At 40.3% G+C, this 17,283-nt stretch overlaps 1 protein-coding gene and 1 pseudogene across 4 annotated transcripts in view; both read left to right on the plus strand.

The window, feature by feature from the left end:
• TAMM41 (TAM41 mitochondrial translocator assembly and maintenance homolog) overlaps positions 1-17,283 on the plus strand; it is a 53,013-nt gene that overhangs the window by 11,908 nt on the left and 23,822 nt on the right. For all 4 annotated transcript variants that reach the window (XM_045551453.1, XM_045551456.1, XM_045551454.1 and 1 more), the window contains exons 4-5: positions 1,192-1,342; positions 11,877-12,022. In XM_045551453.1, the coding sequence (XP_045407409.1) occupies positions 1,192-1,342; positions 11,877-12,022 (297 nt within the window). The remainder of the gene's footprint in view (positions 1-1,191; positions 1,343-11,876; positions 12,023-17,283) is intronic.
• Positions 16,420-17,020, plus strand: LOC123638610 (annotated as a pseudogene).

Raw genomic sequence — 17,283 nt, forward strand, 5'->3', positions numbered from 1 at the left:
GTTCTACTTCTAGGTATATACATTAGAGCAGTAATTCTCAAAATGTGGTCCCTGCACGTTACTTGGGAACTTACTAGAAATGTATGTTTTCAGGCTTCACCAGGCCTGCTAAAGTAGAAATTCTGGGGGTTGGGCCCAGTAATATGTGTTTTAATAAGGCCTCCAAGTGATGCTAATGCTAGCTAAAGGTGAACCCCTGGCCCAGAGAAACTCTGGCATTGCGCACCAAAAAACACACACAGGGAAGCTCACTTCAGCTGAAGGTTTGTATGCAGCATCTCCTACAATCTTTCCAGCAACTTCATGAGCTTGATTCTGTTATTAACCTCGTCTTAGTGATAAGGACTTATGCTCATAGTACAGAGCTAGGAAAAGATGGAGGTAGGACTTGAACACAATCCCTTAACTACAGTGTGATCTTTAAAACAGAGAATCTCAGACCAGGCTGGAGCTGTTTATATTTTAATGGATTTGGGGAAAATCACAGATGACAGTTGCTTCTGTGTATTTAGGAAAAAAATTGTTTTAATTGAGCAAGACAGTTGCTAGTACACTAGGTACTTTTATCATATTCAGTCTTTGTGACAATTCTTTGATGTAAATCAATTATCCCTATTTTATAGATGAGTACTTAAGTTCCCAGAAGCTAAGTAATTTTCCCAAACTCACACAGCTAGTAAGAACCTGGACTTGAGCCCAGACCTATATCCAAAACCCATGCTTTTTCTACTATAGCTAATTTTCTTTCCTTTTTCCTTAGTCAAGTTCAAAATCATGACCTAGAACATGAACTGCCCAGGTTAGATGTGGGCAAGAGTACAGAAGTTCTAAATAAAGAAGTAAAATGCCTTTGTCCACTGGAAAATGAAGAATAACGAGATTGTAAAATTTTAAAACATTAAATTTCCCAAAAGACATTTATTCTTTTTGAAAACCTGTGATGTGTCTCTTCATTTAAAAGGAATATTTATTATGTGTTCTTTGGCATTTTGGTCCTTTCCATGTCATGATTTCTCTTTTGCATAGAACAGGAGATTCTGAGATTGCTTATTAGAATAATTATTTTGTGTCAACTGAACTAATATTTCAGGATCTTCAGTGTTTGGAACAGTTCCAGTGTACATGTAAATCCATGGCTTGAGCAATACTCCGCTTCTGGAATTTTTCTTCCAAGTGTTCTGCTTCTTTCAGGTGAAAATTGTAGCAATGAATGAGAATGTCATTCTTAGATCAGCCCTTGATAAAAATCTGAGGAGTGCTGTGACTGCTGCTTTTCTCATGCTCCCTGAAAGCTTTTCCGAAGAAGACCTCTTTGCAGAGATTGCTGGACTCTCCTATTCAGGTTAGTATAGCTGATGCCCAGATATTCTGCAAGCAGGAGATTCGTTATCTGAAGACTGTGCACATATCCTGCTCCTCACTGTGCCTTGGAGTCGCAACAGCCTTAGTTACTGTAAATCCATAATCACTGCATGTGTAGGATCCTGCACTACCCTTCTGACCTGCCTCCCTACCTCCAAGGTCTCTTCTCTGCATCTCTACACTTACTATCCTGGGGTAATTTTGTTGTGTTGTTAATTTTTATTTTGAAACCATTTCAAACTTACAGAAAAGTTTCAAGAATAATACAGAAGACTCCTATATACCCTTTCCCCAAATTCACCAATTTTAACATTTCACCACATTTGTTTACTTATTCTGTCTGTATCGGTGGTTTTCACACTTCAGTATGTATCCGAACGACCTGAAAGACTCAGGTTAAAGCACAGACTCCTGGTTTAGAAGGTCCAACAGCTGATTTAGAAGGTGTCAGGTGGGGCCCAAGAATTTGTGTTTCTAACAAGTTCCCCAGGGATGCTGATGCTCCTCCAGGGATCCCACTTTGAGAACCACTGCCTTCTCTGTATATGTAAATACACTATTATTTTTTTCTGAACTGTTTGAGAGTAGGTTGCACATACCATGTCCCCTTCAGGCCATACATATACTGTACTTCAATTTATTTCCTAAGAATAAAGACATTCTCTTACAGAACCACGATACAGTTATCAAATTCAGGAAATTAAACACTGATACAGTGCTTACATCAGATTTACTATCCACATTTCAAATGTCGCTTGTCCCAACGCCCTTTGTGGCATTTTTTCCCTCAAGTATGTGACTATGTCAGGAATTGTATGGTATTTAGTTGCTGTGTGTCTTGTAGCTTTTAATCTGGAGCACTTCCTTAGCCTTGCCTTGCCTTACATGATTTGCGCATTTTTGAAGTCCACAAGCAAGTAATGTTTGCCCTCATATGGATAGTGTTTTCTTCCTTTTATGCAGTCTGTTTGCATGAAGATCATATAAATATCCTTCTAATCAGACTTTCCCTTTTGGATTAAATAATAATCCACTTAATTATTCTTGCTCGAACCAGTCTTTAAGATGATGGTTACAAAGTGGTGATTTTTCCAACTCCACTTCTTCCTCCACATTAAGGAAAAGCTTTCTCTTCTTCCTCATTCATTTATTTGTCTAAATGTTAACTTCCTTTCCCTTTCCCTTTCCCTTTAATTGTGTTCCGCAAGGATGTCAGAGGCTCCTCTGAAGGGCAGGGGGGAAACTGAGAGGATAGGCCCCTCCCCCTAGCTGCAGCCAGAGTAGTGCCACATGTATCTGTTGAATATAGTAAGGTTCCATGTAAGATCTCATTTGCAAAAAAAGGTAGTCTGCTCCTTTAAGTTTGAAAACCACTGTCTTAAATAAATATCCTCTTTCCCAATTTTTAAGTGTGAGTCAAAGAACCTTGTGCTCAAAATATTGCAAAAGCAGTTTACTTATTCTCTGTATCCCAGTACAGATAAGATTTCATGGAAATTTAATGCTGTAAGTGACCTTAGAGGTCTTGTTCTTCAGTCTTCTCAAAATTCATCAAGCACAGCTACAGCTATAACTACAACACCGGAGAGAAAGGCAGTGAAATAACCTGAGTGGGGTTGCTTCCAGCTTCACCTGGCAGCATCCCTGCCTTCCAGCAAAAGCTGGAGGGGCAAAGAGTGGCGTGGCTACGTACCAGAGTGGGTGGGCCTGTGGGCAATGTGCAGGAAAAGGCAGCCACTTTTTTAGCCCGGTTCCATCCCCATACTCCCCTGTGAAAAAAGATGTAACAGAAAGAAGCCTTTTATGAAGGGTTGACTTTGTGGGAGCACATGCAGGACCATTCTCTGTTTTGCCCATGCTACTACTACCGCTCCTCTGTTTTCTCCCTTGTGGTCAGTATCAGCGTACTGACAGCTGGATTCTGGGAGTTCTCTGTAAATTCTGAACATTGACTAAAGTAGTTTATTAAATGACATAACTGGTTTCACTTGTTTGCAGACTTTCTTAAATTAGCCTTGAAGCTGCTACCAATTTTAGGATTTTTGCTGTAACTGGTCTAGTGAGGGTAGAAAAGGACCTAGGTCCTGCAGGTAGATCTCTTTCATAGGTGTGAGACTAGCCCCAGGCAATGTGTTGAAAGGCAAGTTCCCCTGACTTTCCTAGGCTTCTGAGAACTCTGTATCCTAGATTTTACTGGCTTCTATCCCTTCAGCAAACCACCCAAATCTCCCAACCCTCAGAATATTCCAAAACTTAGATTGTCCACCAATCTCATTTTTATTAATAACTTTGAAATTTTCCTTCTTTTTTCAGTTGAGAGATTATATGCAATCCCTAACCTGTGCAGTTCAGCATTTATCCTGGGAGAGGGTGGGGAAGGGACAAAAAAAACAGCGTTGCTCCATGTTATTGGACAAGTTCCTGCCAGTAATTACTTAGGCAGAGGCAAGATCTATCAGTATTACTAGTAGTAGTAATAACCCCTTATGTTTTATGTAGTATTTAAGGACCACTTTGACTGCCCTGGGGTCAATGTTTATGGCAGCATTATTTAAAATGATGGATGAGAAAGGAGTAGGTGAAGGATGGAGCCTGCACAACTAGGGAGGAAAAAGCTTTCTAATCCTTTAGTTATTCTTGGAAGTCAGCATTTAAGTGACCAGGAAAGGAACCAAATGAATTTTAAAGGGTCACCTTGAACTTTGCTATGTTAGTACAAACAAACAATTAGAATGGCCACTTTTAGGCAGTGATCCTGGTTTAACGTTTATCAAGTGAATCAGCATCCCATACCCTAAAGAACTGACGGTAGACTTTCTGCTCTAAGGAACTTCACGTTAATAAACATGCAGTCACAGTGAGTCAGTGGTAGACTTAAAAAACAACACGTATGGAAGAGGCAAGGCGGGTGTGAAATGTGAAAGAACATGGCTTGTTTAGGGGCAGAAGCAGTAGATTGATGTGATTGAAGTCCGTGGCTTATGGCAAGAGAAAATAGCATTTATTATTGGGTGCCAAGAACTACTGTCAGTACTTTTGATGTGATAACTAGTTAAATGCTGACAACAACCTTTTGATTTGGGTGCTGTATTAGTGCTCCATTTTATCGATGAGAAAACTGAGGTCCAGAGTGGTTACCTATGTATCTCACAAAGTTTTCAGTGAGATAATATATACATATAAAAGCCTCTAGCATCTTATCTCATTGATAGTTAGGACTCAGAAAATGACTTCTGTTATTATTTTTATGTTTTATTGTTGGCTACACACATAGGTTTTCCTCAAGTTGTGTGACACTGTTATTTGCTCAATCATTCCGTTAGTGATGGACACTTAGGTGAGCTCCATTTGTTGCTGTTTTAGTAACAACGCTGCTGTGAATCACTCTTGTACAAGTTACTTTGGTAGAGGAAGGGGCGAAGGGGCACTAAGTTCCTTGGATGTGTTCTCCAAAGTGGAATTATGTTGTCAGTTATAAGAATTATAAAACTTGGCCGGGCAGGGTGGCTCACGCCTGTAATCCTAGCACTCTGGGAGGCTGAGGTGGGTGGATCGCTCAAGGTCGGGAGTTCGAGACCAGCCTGAGCAAGACTGAGACCTCCGTCTCTACTAAAAATAGAAAAGAGATGATCTGGCCAACTAAAAATATATACAGAAAAAATTAGCCAAGCATGGTGGCGCATGCCTGCAGTCCTAGCTACTCGGGAGGCTGAGGCAGTAGGATCGCTTAAGCCCAGGAGTTTGAGGTTGCTGTGAGCTAGGCTGACGCCACGGCACTCACTCTAGCCTGGGCAGCAGAGCGAGACTCTGTCTCAAAAAAAAAAAAAAAAAGAATTATAAAACTTGTTACATGTTGATGAATAACGCCTGTCAAAATTAACAAAATTAGATCAAGTGGGTTGAAACTTGACAGCCCCAATTCATCTGGCCCTTTAAGGTCCTTAAGGAATGAAAAACACCTTCAAGCACTCTTGTGTAAGAGAATGGATTTCTTTAATTGTCAGATTGTCTGAATGCAGGCTCAGCTACTTCTAGGAATAAGACAAAGCAGTGAGGAAGTTGCCAGTTGGGTGATTCTTGGGGAAAAAAAATAGCAGTGGGTGCCAGCACTGGAAAGTGTGAGTAAACATCCTCATTTCTGGTTTCTGGATTCTGGTAAAAGCCAGTAAAGGAACTTTGTCTGGAGTGAAAGCCGTTAAGATTTATTCTGTGATGGTCAATCATCTGAAACCTTATAAGCTGTGTTATTGGATGATCTGCATTTGGGGAATTGACTTGTTTTAGGAATTTGGAAGCCTATTTCTCTATGCTTGGCATGCTTGAGCTTTTGCTGAAGCCTCAGGTGGAATTCTTTGTACTCAGTAGTCACTTGCTAATTTCTGATAATGCAGCACTCCTGAAGGGGTATAAATTATTAATAGTATCTAACAGGTTTTGGATTAGGTACTGTGGGTTAGGTATTGTAACGCATTGAATCCCTGAAATTTTAAACTAATTACTATTATTGCTCCCATTTTTCATTTTAAGATGCTGAAGCCCAGCCCAGAGAAGTTAAGTAGCTTATCCTGGGTTGCATAACTTGTAAGTACCGAGCTAGGATTTGAACCCAGAAAGTCTTAATCCTAGCTCAGTACTTAATCCTTGCTGTTAACCTTTTACTGTTCTATGAAAGGTCTGTGGTGGTAGGTGTCATTTCCGGTTCATGCCTGGGTCACCCCCGCCCCCCACCCCCTGTAGGCCTCAGTTCTGGCTTGTCATGGAGGCCTTCCCTGACCCCCACTGCCACCCCACCGCTCCGTGTCATCTCGACTGGCTTTTGTTTTCTCCATAGCACTTTCCACAGTCTGACACACTGTATATTTTATTTGTTAGTTGGTTGGTTTGTCTTTGTCCCACCACTAGAATGTGGGGGGCGGGGATTTTTGTCTTGTTTTGCTCACTCTGCTCCATGCGTACAGTAGTACCTGACACATACTGGGTGCTTAGTGTTTGATGAATGGATAAATGGTTGTGATATTGCTTCCTTCCTGAACCAGTATAGTGAACCTGATTCTTCCCTACACCCATCCACTTAGTGTTCTCTAAAGTATAGAAAAGAAAAAGTGTTTCTGATTTATATCACCTGGCAGATCAGGAATTTATCCTTGTCTCATTTTCTTCCACATTTGAGTTAGTACAGTATAGCATCTTTTCGGCAGCCATGGAGCTATTTTTGAGAATGTATTTTAAATGGTACATTAGACTGCCTCCTGTAAATACTACCTTAGTCGTTTTTGTTAAAATAAATGTAGTAGTCCTTCTTCATCCACAGAGATACCAAGGCCCCCAGTCAGTGGATGTCTGAAACTGTGGATAGTACTGAACCCTATATAAACTGCATTTTTTTCTATACATACATGCCTATGATAAAGTTTAATTTATAAATTAGGCACAGTAAGAGATTAACAATAATAACTAACAATGAAATAGAACAATTATAACAATATGCTGTAACAAAAGTTATGTGAATATGGTTGTGCACTCAAAATATCTTAATATTTTTGAACCATGGTTGACTGGGTAACTAAAACTGTGGAAAGCAAAACTGTGGATAAGGGGGGACTACTGTATTATTTAGTTCACTTGCAAAAGAATGAAATTGGACCCCTAATTTATACCATACACAGAATTAACTCAAAATGGATCATGGATGTAAAAGTTAAATGTAACAGCTAAAACTACAAAACTCTTAGAAGAATGATTTTAGGTTAGAAAATGGTTTTTAGATATATACCAAAAGTACAAGCAACAGAAGAAAAAAATAGATAAATGAGACTATATTGAAAATTAAAAACAATATCATCAAGAAAGTAAAAATGCAACCAACATAATGGGAGAATATATTTACAAATTATATATATGAGGGACTAGTATCCAGACTACATAATCTCATTGCTGGTGAGATTGTAAAATGATACAGCTGCTTTGGAAAAACAGTTTGGCAGTTCCTCAAAATATTAAACATAGAGTTAGCATATGACCCAGCAATTCTCCTAGGTATATACCAAAAGAAATGAAAACATATGTCCACATGAAAACTTGTACACGAAAATTCATAGCATCTCTATTCATAATGAATAGCCAAAAAGTAGAAACAACCCAAATGTTCATCAACTGTGGAATCAATAAATAAAATTGGTGCATCTATACAATGGAGTATTATTTAACTATAAACAGTAGTGAAGTACTGATACATGCTATGTGATGAACCTTGAAAATATTTTGCTAAGGTCATAAAAGACCACATATTGTGTGATTCCATGTATATAAAATGTCTAGAATAAGCAAATCTATAGAGATGGAAAGTAGATTAGTCTTTGCCTAGAGCTGGGGGTGGAGGGGTGAAAGGAGATGGGGTTGAATATCCCTTATCCGAAATGCTTGGGGTCAGAAGTGTTTTGGATTTTGAAATTTTTCAGATTTTGGAATATTTGCATATGTTTATCAATAATATATCTTGGGGATGGGACCCAGGTCTAAACATGAAGTTCATTATGTTTCATATACCACATCACCTGAAGATAATTTTATAGGATATTGTTAATTATATATGCAAGCTATCTTATGAGGTGAGGGGTGGAATTTTCCACTTGTGGCATCATGCTGGCACTCAAAAAGTTTCAGATATTGGAGCATTTTGGATTTCAGATATTCAGATTAGGGATGCTTGACCTATATCTCCATTGTCTAGCACAGGTCCTGGAACTTTGTAGCCACCCAAATATTCATGCAACTGAAATGACAGCAGTATTGCAGTTAGTTTAAAAGGGGAAAAGTTAGCCAGTAATTATTATCTTCCAAGACTCAGGGCTTCCTCTACCCTCTTTCCTTTGCCCATCCTGTATACATATCATAACAATAGTAATATCAGCTTTGCTACTTACAAGCATTCTCTAATACCTTAACTCATTTAAATTGGAAAGCAGCCTTGTGAGGTTAGTATGATTGTTAAGCCACTTTACAGAGAAAGAGACTGACTCAGAACGTTGAAGTAACTTGACTCAAATCACCCTGGGACATTGCCAGAGCTGAAAGCCAGGGCCTTGCCCCCGGACTGCACAGCCCCTCACCTTCACACGTCCATAAAAGGTTGCTGACTGCTGGCTGCATGCCTGAATCACAGAGACGGCCACCTACAGGTAGTTTACAAGCCTCTGAGCTTGTCTCATTGCAAAGGCAAAGAGAAATTACCCTTTTGGTTGCCTTTTGTATTATACATAGGCACTTCTCTGGGTAGAGCAGTCAAGAATTAAAATCTTTAGTAGAGGCATAAAATAAAAGTCAGCAGTCAGGTTTTCTCAATCCCTGTGTTTTGTTGCAAATAGATTTCTAAAGATAAGAAAAATTAATTCTTATGAGCGGATGCTGGTTCATGCTGTGCCCATGATTTTATGCATTCTGTTCTGAGGAAACGAGTAATAAGCCTATTTGCTGACTATCCCCTGTGGCTGAGCTAGTTCTGCTGCACAGCAGCTGGAGAAATTCGATTCAGCAGGCATTTATTGCTGTGTCGTCCATGTGCCAGGCAGTACACAAGAAGCCAGGGATACAGAGATAAATAACCCCCAATCCTTGTTCTCAGGGAGCCCCAAGAATTTTCTAGGTCTTTTAACCATGGCATGTAATTGTTCTTTTAGGGGGAGAATTTGGATTAGTTTGCTTTTATATTTTGGTATAGTCCTCCTCTCAAAAAGTTAAACTATCTAAAATATGGAAACTTTTTGTCTGTGGAGCATACAGAAAGAGAAGAAGTGACACAAATATTTAGAACTCGATGTAATACAAACTGATCTTTCACTTCAAGGCCAGCCCTGTTAGTTTCAGAGGTTGATGACATTTATCCCTTCAAAGATGGAGTCCATTTGTAGGCTCTTGGTAAAAGCATAAGGATTTACACAACTGATGTTAACCCAGCCACTACTCCATTCACGTTTGTCGAGTCATCGTGTCTGTGCATACCATGTATTTATTTTAAAATGCTGGAAAGTAATATGCAAACATTATAGAAGTGAGGGAAATGGAAGGACATTACGAAATAGAGTGAAATAGTCACCTAAAATGTCACTACCCTGATACTGAGAGGCAGTTGGACCTTGGGCAAATTATCTTTGCATCTCCATGTCCTCATTTGTAAAATTGGGAATAATGGTACCTATTTATGGGGCTTTTTCAGGACTAAATGAGATCGCAAATTAAAGCGCACATGCAAAAATCCACAATAAATGTGTATTAGAACAAAATAAGCATTCGTATATAGTCCTTTTGTCTTGTTTTTTCTGTTTTGTTACAAAGCTTTTTTGTTATACTTTTGTATCCTTGTTTCTTGTTGCACGTTGTTATGTGATCACTTTCCATCTTGCTGTGTGCAATTATTTTAATTTTTAATGGTTGCACACTGTTCCTAATAGGGCATGGATGTGCCATCGTAGCTTATCCATTCCCTTGTTGTTGGACATTTGTGTTGCTTCCAGTATTTCAGTATTATAAGTGGAGCTTCAATGAACAGTTTTATATATGTGGTATATTTTTACTTCTTGGGAAATCTTAAGTGGGTTTCTTAATCTCTGTGTCTTTGTTGCCTTGTATGCTAAATGGGGGTGGAATCATATCTGCCTGGGAGGAGAGCTGTGTGAATTAGAAGAAGCTGTACCACAAAGTACTTGGAATGCTGCCTTGCACTCAACAAATGATCAATAAACATTACCTCTTTTTTTTTTTTTTTTTTTTTGAGACAGGGTCTTGCTCTGTTACCTGGGCTAGAGTGCAGTGGTGTCATCATAGCTCACTGCATTATGCTATGAGCATGATAAACTGGGCTCAAGTGATCCTCCTGCCCCAGCCTCCTAAGTAGCTGGGATTACAGGTGTGCACCACCATGTCTGGCTAATTTTTTTTATTTTTAGTAGAGATGGGGTCTTGCTTTTGTTCAGGTTGGTCTCAAACTCCTGACCTCAAGCAATCTTCCCGCCTTGGCCTCCCAGAATGCTAAGATTACAGGTGTGAGCCACTGCGCCCAGCCTCTTTCCCTTAGAAAATAGTAGTGAGAAAACAAGTTCATCTGTATTTGAGCAGCTGGCTCTGACTAGGACTCACTTCTGCTCACTCACGTGAACAGTCAGACCTCATCTACACCAAGGTCAGGTTCCACAGGCTGTTTGGAAGTCCGTTCTTCTGAAGCTGCAGTCCCCAGCTACATTCTACCATATTGTAGAATTCAAAGTTGGTCTTTTGAAGCTTAAAAACCCAGAATATTTTATTCCTTACTAAGTGAAGTTCATACTATTGGGCATCTTTGTATTTTTACTTTTTCCAAGACAAGCCAACAGTTTGCTCTAGGAAAATCTGTTATGTCAGATAATGACCTCTATGATTGTGTGCCCCTCCAGAGAAAAGAAATTGGCAAGGGTACCCACATGTCCTGGTTTGCTCAGTTTATACTTGTCCTAGTATAATTATTCATAGTGCTGCCTTCACCCTCAAGAGTGACCTAGTTTGGATGGTAAATTACATCGTCATCCTGGTCCCAGGGGATTCCTCAGCATCTGGGATGTCTGCCTACACTTGCCGCCTCTCTACTCCCTTGAATGACTTGCTGTCTGTCCAGCAAAGGTTTCAGCCAAGTTGCTTTCACCGCACTTAACCTGGAAGGCTCTCCTGCTTGTATCTGGCCTCTTTGACTTCACCTTAGCCCAGCAGGCATTCACTCAATGTGCCCGTTTTATCACTCTTTTTTCCTCCATCTTACTGGTGATGGACAATGGCATAGACAGGGCACTTTTCATTTGTTTTCAAAGTACTTTTGTTGCTTCTAGATGAATAATGGAAGAAAAAAGTACTTTTGTCCTTTGGAATTATTTGTTTTGCAGCTCAGTTCATCCCATAGGCAAATGTAACATCCCTCATTTCTGACCACTGCCAATTTAAAAAATTATATCTGCTGTCAATTTCATCTTAAATGCAAGCCATAGGACTTTAAGCCTTCTCTTGCCCTTGTCAAGTAAAATAGGGTTAATTATATTCATAAAGCACTTCAAAAGTCCTTATGTAATCACAGCAAACAGGTCAACGATGAATAAACAGTGGCAAGGACAAGTCTAAAGTGGTAACACAACTCGTGTCTCCATGATTGACCACAGGCAGAGTTTTGCTCATAAGATGAAAGTCTATAAATACAGAAGCTTCTGCATTGGAAAACAAAAGCAAGTTAGCTTGTCACTAATGATTACCTTGTGGACTTAGGTAACTGTATTTTAACTGGCATAAAGGGCTTTGCGATTTGAGAGACTCTTTCCCCCGAAACAAGTGCCTACATTCCTTGAGTGGTAATGTGTTCACGTTTTAAGGAGAAAAAGCAAGTGTTCTGATGAGGGATCCTGCCAGGTTGAAACAGTGCAGTATCAATGTGGGCACTGTAGTTCATAGGTCAGACCGTGGATTCTCAATGGAAGATTTGTTTTTCCGTTTGTTTTAACTAGGTGACTTTCGGATGGTTATTGGAGAGGATAAGACAAAAGTGTTGAATATCGTGAAGCCCAACATAGCCCACTTTCGCGAGCTATATGGCAGCATACTACAGGAGAACCCCCAAGTGGTGTATAAAACCCAGCAAGGCCGACTGGAGGTAAAGTATGTGGAAAATAGCTTCCATTGTTTCTAAGGCAAGAGTCATTTGCAGGAAGACAGTAAGGGGTAGAACAGTGTGACTAATGTAATAACATTTTTATTTTAAAAGGTAAGTACTATATGTAAACATAAGCTTCTGTATATTTAGAGTAATGCTAAAAGGTAACACAGAGGCAAGTAAGAAGGGGTTGCCTTTGGAGAAGAGAACTGGGGGCAGAAGTAGGAGAGGTTCATTTTCACCATGTATTAATGCCTTATTTGCCACTTGAAATTCTTACTGTATGTATTAATTACCAATCAAAACAAGTGAGAATAAACTCTCAGATTGCTTTGGTTCCATCCCCCTAATCCCATTAGCCATCTCCAGTCCCATTTGCCTCCCCAGAGGTAGCCATACTGACATTTTGCATCTATTCTTCCAGATCTTTTTGCATGCATTTTTGTGTATATTTATACATATACACATGTATGAGGAGGTTTGGTCTTACTGGTTTTGCTATATGTAACTAGGCTCCTACTTATACATATTATTCGGAAGTTTGCTTTTCGCCACTTGTTATGTTTATTATGTCTTGGGACTTTTTGGTATATCAAATAAGACTTTCTTATCAAGGTATTTTTTTTAAAGTAATATTAAGTGTTTGAAAATAAAAATCAAAGAAACTTCCCTTGGAGAAAAGTAATTCAGGTTTAAGATTTTTTTTTTAAACTATAGAAACCACAGTTTTTTTTTCCTTTAACATAAAGAACATTATATTTTACTTCTTTTATGCTCTTCCTTATCCACACAATAGGGGCAATTAACATTGTATTGAGGCTGGGCGCGGTGGCTCACGCCTGTAATCCTAGCACTCTGGGAGGCTGAGGCAGGCGGATCATTTGAGCTCAGGAGTTCAAGACCAGCCTGAGCAAGAGTGAGACCTCCATCTCTACTAAAAATAGAAAGAAATTATATGGACAGCTAAAATATATATATAGAAAAAATTAGCCGGGCATGGTGGCACATGCCTGTAGTCCCAGCTACTTGGGAGGCTGAGGCAGTAGGATTGCTTGAGCCCAGGAGTTTGAGGTTTGCTGTGAGCTAGGCTGACGCCACGGCACTCCAGCCTGGGCAACAGAGAGAGACTGTGTCTCAAAAAAGCAAAACAAAACATTATATTGAGTAACAGATTAATGGAGTTTCTAGAACTGAAAAGGGAGCTTTAAAAACTCGGAATTATTTTTAAAATAAGAAAAGAATACACAGTGACATATAAAATACCAGAATGCCCACCATTCAGTTTAACAGATTTTGCTACATTTTCTTGAGATTGAGGTTTTTTGTTTTTAATTTTTACTTTTGTCAATACATGCACATGCTTTAAAAGCAAATCGTACCTCAAGGTTTATGACAAAAAAGCAGTTGCCTGCTATACACCTTCCTCCTTTCTCAGTCCGACTTCCCAGAGGGAATTGCCTTCATCTTATTAGCTGATTCTTATATTTAATTGATTTTTTTCAATTTTATACTTTATTTTTGCCATCCTTCTCTGGAAGACAAGGATTTTTTTACTCTTATTCTATCCCGTCAACAAAAACACTCTTCCCCTCCTACCTCACCCCCTCATGCTCCATATACAGTTATTTTATAATTTTTGGTTAGGTTAATATTCAATATTTACTTTATTATGACAACTGTTTCTTTATCACTGATAGATAAATAGTATTATGAAATTTCCTTTCGTGTACAACTTTGTTTTTCCTGGAGTTGACAATTATCTCATTTTTTTCCAGTTGCCTAGGTCACTAATTCATCCTCAAACTCTGATCTGTAAAGCTCCTTCTATTATAGACAAATATTTAATACATTGGGTATTTTCTCTGTTTCTTGTTTTTCTTGGGGACGTTCTTCCCAGAGCCCCATGCCCTGCTCCTTTCTGGGCTGGTTGTTTTCTAGGCTTGCTGCACAGCTGTGCTCCTTGAACTTCCTTTCATTATCACCTTGAGAATTTCCATTGCCTTTCTTCTTTGCTAGTTTTTGGTTTTCTTAATCTTGTGTTTTCCTCTTTCGTGGTTTACACTTTCATTTTAGTGAAGTATGTCTTTTAGTACTTCCTAACAAAGGATGTGAGGGAGGTAAATTTTTTGAGACCATGTACCTCTGAAAATTCTACCCTCCCACTGACTGATAGCTTTGGCTAGGTATCAGATTCTAGGGTGGGAATAATTTTCCCTCTGAATTTTTAAGTCATAGCTCGCTTTCTTTTGGGGGGTTTTTTGTTGTTGTTATTGTTGTTGTTTTTTGAGACAGGGTCTCTGTCTGTCACCTAGGCTAGAGTGCAGTGGCGTCGTCATAGCTCACTGCAACCTTTAAATCCCAGGCTCAAGCGATTCTCCTGCCTCAGCCTCCCACGTAGCTGGGACTACAGGTGTGTGCCACCACGCCCAGCTAATTTTTTTTATTGTTGTAGAGACAAGGTGTTGCTATATTGCTCCAGTTGGTCTCGAACTTGTGGCCTCAAGTGATCCTCCTACCTCAACCTCCCAAAGTGCTAGGATTACAGGTATGAGCCACTGTACCCAGCCTGTTTTTTTTAATTTAGCCTTGCAGAAGAATTTTTCAGATTGATCTAATACTTCTACTGAATTTTTAATTTCCCCCAATTTTTTTAATAGTATCCTGTCTTGTTTTATGGAAGCATTATTTTTCTCATAAGGATTTTTCCTTAATGATCTTTATTATAACTTTTGAAGTTTTTTCTTATCCCTTACAGTTGTTTCTTTATCTCTTCTTAGTTCCTTCTCTCTGTTGATTCAGTCTTGTCTGTTATCTTAGAGGCTTTTCTCAACAGTCTGACTGTCCTTCCTGGCCTGTTTGTAAAGAATGAGGCGCTGAGATGCAGACTGGAAGTTCTCTGTGATGGATTGGGCTTGTCAACTGGTGGGCTTCCCTATAGGATTATGGGGCAAGGACCTGGCTGCTTTATTGGAGAACCCCAAATGCCAGTATCTGTAGAATTTCTCCAGAAAGACATCATCTACTGCCTGCCTAGCAAACAGGGAAGTATAATGTGGCTAGCTGCCAACTTCCTAGAAACTGAGTGAGGGAAAAGGATTGGGAATTTTTTCTAACTATGAAAATAAACTTATCTAAACTCCTTGCTGTGGCCTACAAAAGCCTGCATGATCTACTTTGTTTTTTTTTCCCTAGGGAAACTTAAAACAATAAGGTTGAAGGTGCTAAGCTACAGCTCTCAGTGCTGCATCTGATCTGGAGGGTGCAACTGATATGCATCTTCTCCCCTTTCTACTCCCCATTCCAGAGGCCCTTCCACTTCATCTACCACTTCTCTCGTCTAGACAAGGTGGCTCAGACCCTCATCCCTGAGGAGTCTGAGACATCGGTCACCACATCCATCCCAGATTATGGCTAGTGAGCTTGTTCACTTACCATGAAAATTGGACAGAGGGTTCCAAGAGATGTCCATCAGCAGCTCTGCCTCTTGGCGATCAAGGTTGATTGCTCCTGCCAATGAAAACTTTTGGCATGGCATTCTAAATTGATTGGCTGGCAGTCACAGCTTAAAGTTTAATGGGATGCTTACTGTGACCTCTGGAAGAAGGCATTCCCTCTCTGGGAACTGGGACCTCTATCTAGACCAACAGACCTAGAGTTGTGGAGATGGGAAGCACAAAGTCGTGAAGGGGGGGGTCACTGGGAATGATGATAAGCAAGGCCAGGTCTCCTCACGCTTTGGTTCCCAGACCCAGGTCTTCTACTGACTGGGAATATAGTACTGTGTAATAGCCATCACTTTAGGATGTATGCTATACCCCATTCTCACAGGGAGTCATCTCCAAGCTGGCACCACAGCTGTTCCTTGATTGCTCTTTCGTGGAGTTTTTCAATAGTGGCACTTTGACATTTTGAGCCATATAATTTTTTGTTGTGGGGGACAAAAATTGCCCGCCTTTCAGAACCACTGCTCTACCAGGCTGGCAGCTTCAGTGCAGTATGTGGTAGGAACGGTGGAGCCATGGTCTTGTGCCCATTGCTGCACCTCTGTATCTCCTTTGCTCTAAAGTGGGTCCCCTGAGTGGTGTCACGTGGTATGCCATGTCAGAGAATCAAGCATTGTATGAGCCCTGTGCTGTGGTACTGGCTAGGCCCTGCTGGCAGGAAAGGCAAACGCATACTCAGAATGTGTCAGTTCCAGTCAAGGTGAATTGCTGTCCCTTCCCAGGTGGACGGGGTCCAAATGCAGTTAACCACCAAGTGACTGGTTAGTTTCAAGAGATGATCCAATATCCAGATCTCAGCATTGGCCTCTGTTGCTGTTAGGATGGACTTTCAATAGCAGCAGTACCTAATCAGCCTTGGTGAGTAGAAGCTCATAACATTGGGTGTAGGCAACAGACAGAGCTTGAATGAAGGCAAGATGGCGGATGTGCTGGATCTTCACGAGAACGGGGGCAAGGATTTCTCCATGGATGAGGATGAGGCTGAAAGCATTCACAAGCTGAAAGAGAAAGTGAAAAAATGAAGGGCCAAGGCTTTGACTCTGAATAGGGGTCCTGAGTGCACGGATGCATGAGGATTATGACAGGGTGGAGCAGGGTAGCAATGAACCCGGAGCACAGTGCTCTGTTGAAGGCTGGATTCTCTTTGTCACTACAGTCCGTGAGAATGCCACTGAAGAAGACATCCATGACAAGTGGGCAGAATATGGGGAAATAAAAAACATCCACCTCAATCTGGACAGGCAAACGGGGTACCTGAAGGGGTATACTCTAGTTGAGTGTGAAACACACAAGGAGGCCCAGGCTGCTATGGAGGGACTCAATGGCCAGGATGTGATGGGACAGTCGATCAGTGTTGACTGGTGTTTTGTTCTGGGTCCACTGAAGGACCAAAAGGTCCAAAAGGAAAGGTGGCCAAAGATGCAGCAGTAGTCCAGACTGGAGATGTCACAGACAGGTCCTATGGTCCAGGTGTTCTCTCCAAGATAACATTTGACCATGCAACCTTGGATAAGTAGGGCTGGGGTGGAACTTGCTGTATTTATATTTAATCTCTTACCCTACCTGCTTAGTGTTTCTTTTGAGTTATGAATAAATGTTCCATTTTTGTTTTCTACATTAAAAAAAAAAAACAGAAAAAACAGCAAGTGTAGGCATAGTCTCTGTCCCTGCCACCATGGGTTCTCTTACATGCCCGTTGTGCCAGCACTAGGACAGCAGAGACTGTTGAGTCAATTGGCTGAATTGTTCTTTTGGTTG

This window comes from Lemur catta, chromosome 5 (genome assembly GCF_020740605.2).
Source record: "Lemur catta isolate mLemCat1 chromosome 5, mLemCat1.pri, whole genome shotgun sequence".
Classification (NCBI taxonomy): Eukaryota; Metazoa; Chordata; class Mammalia; order Primates; family Lemuridae; genus Lemur; species Lemur catta.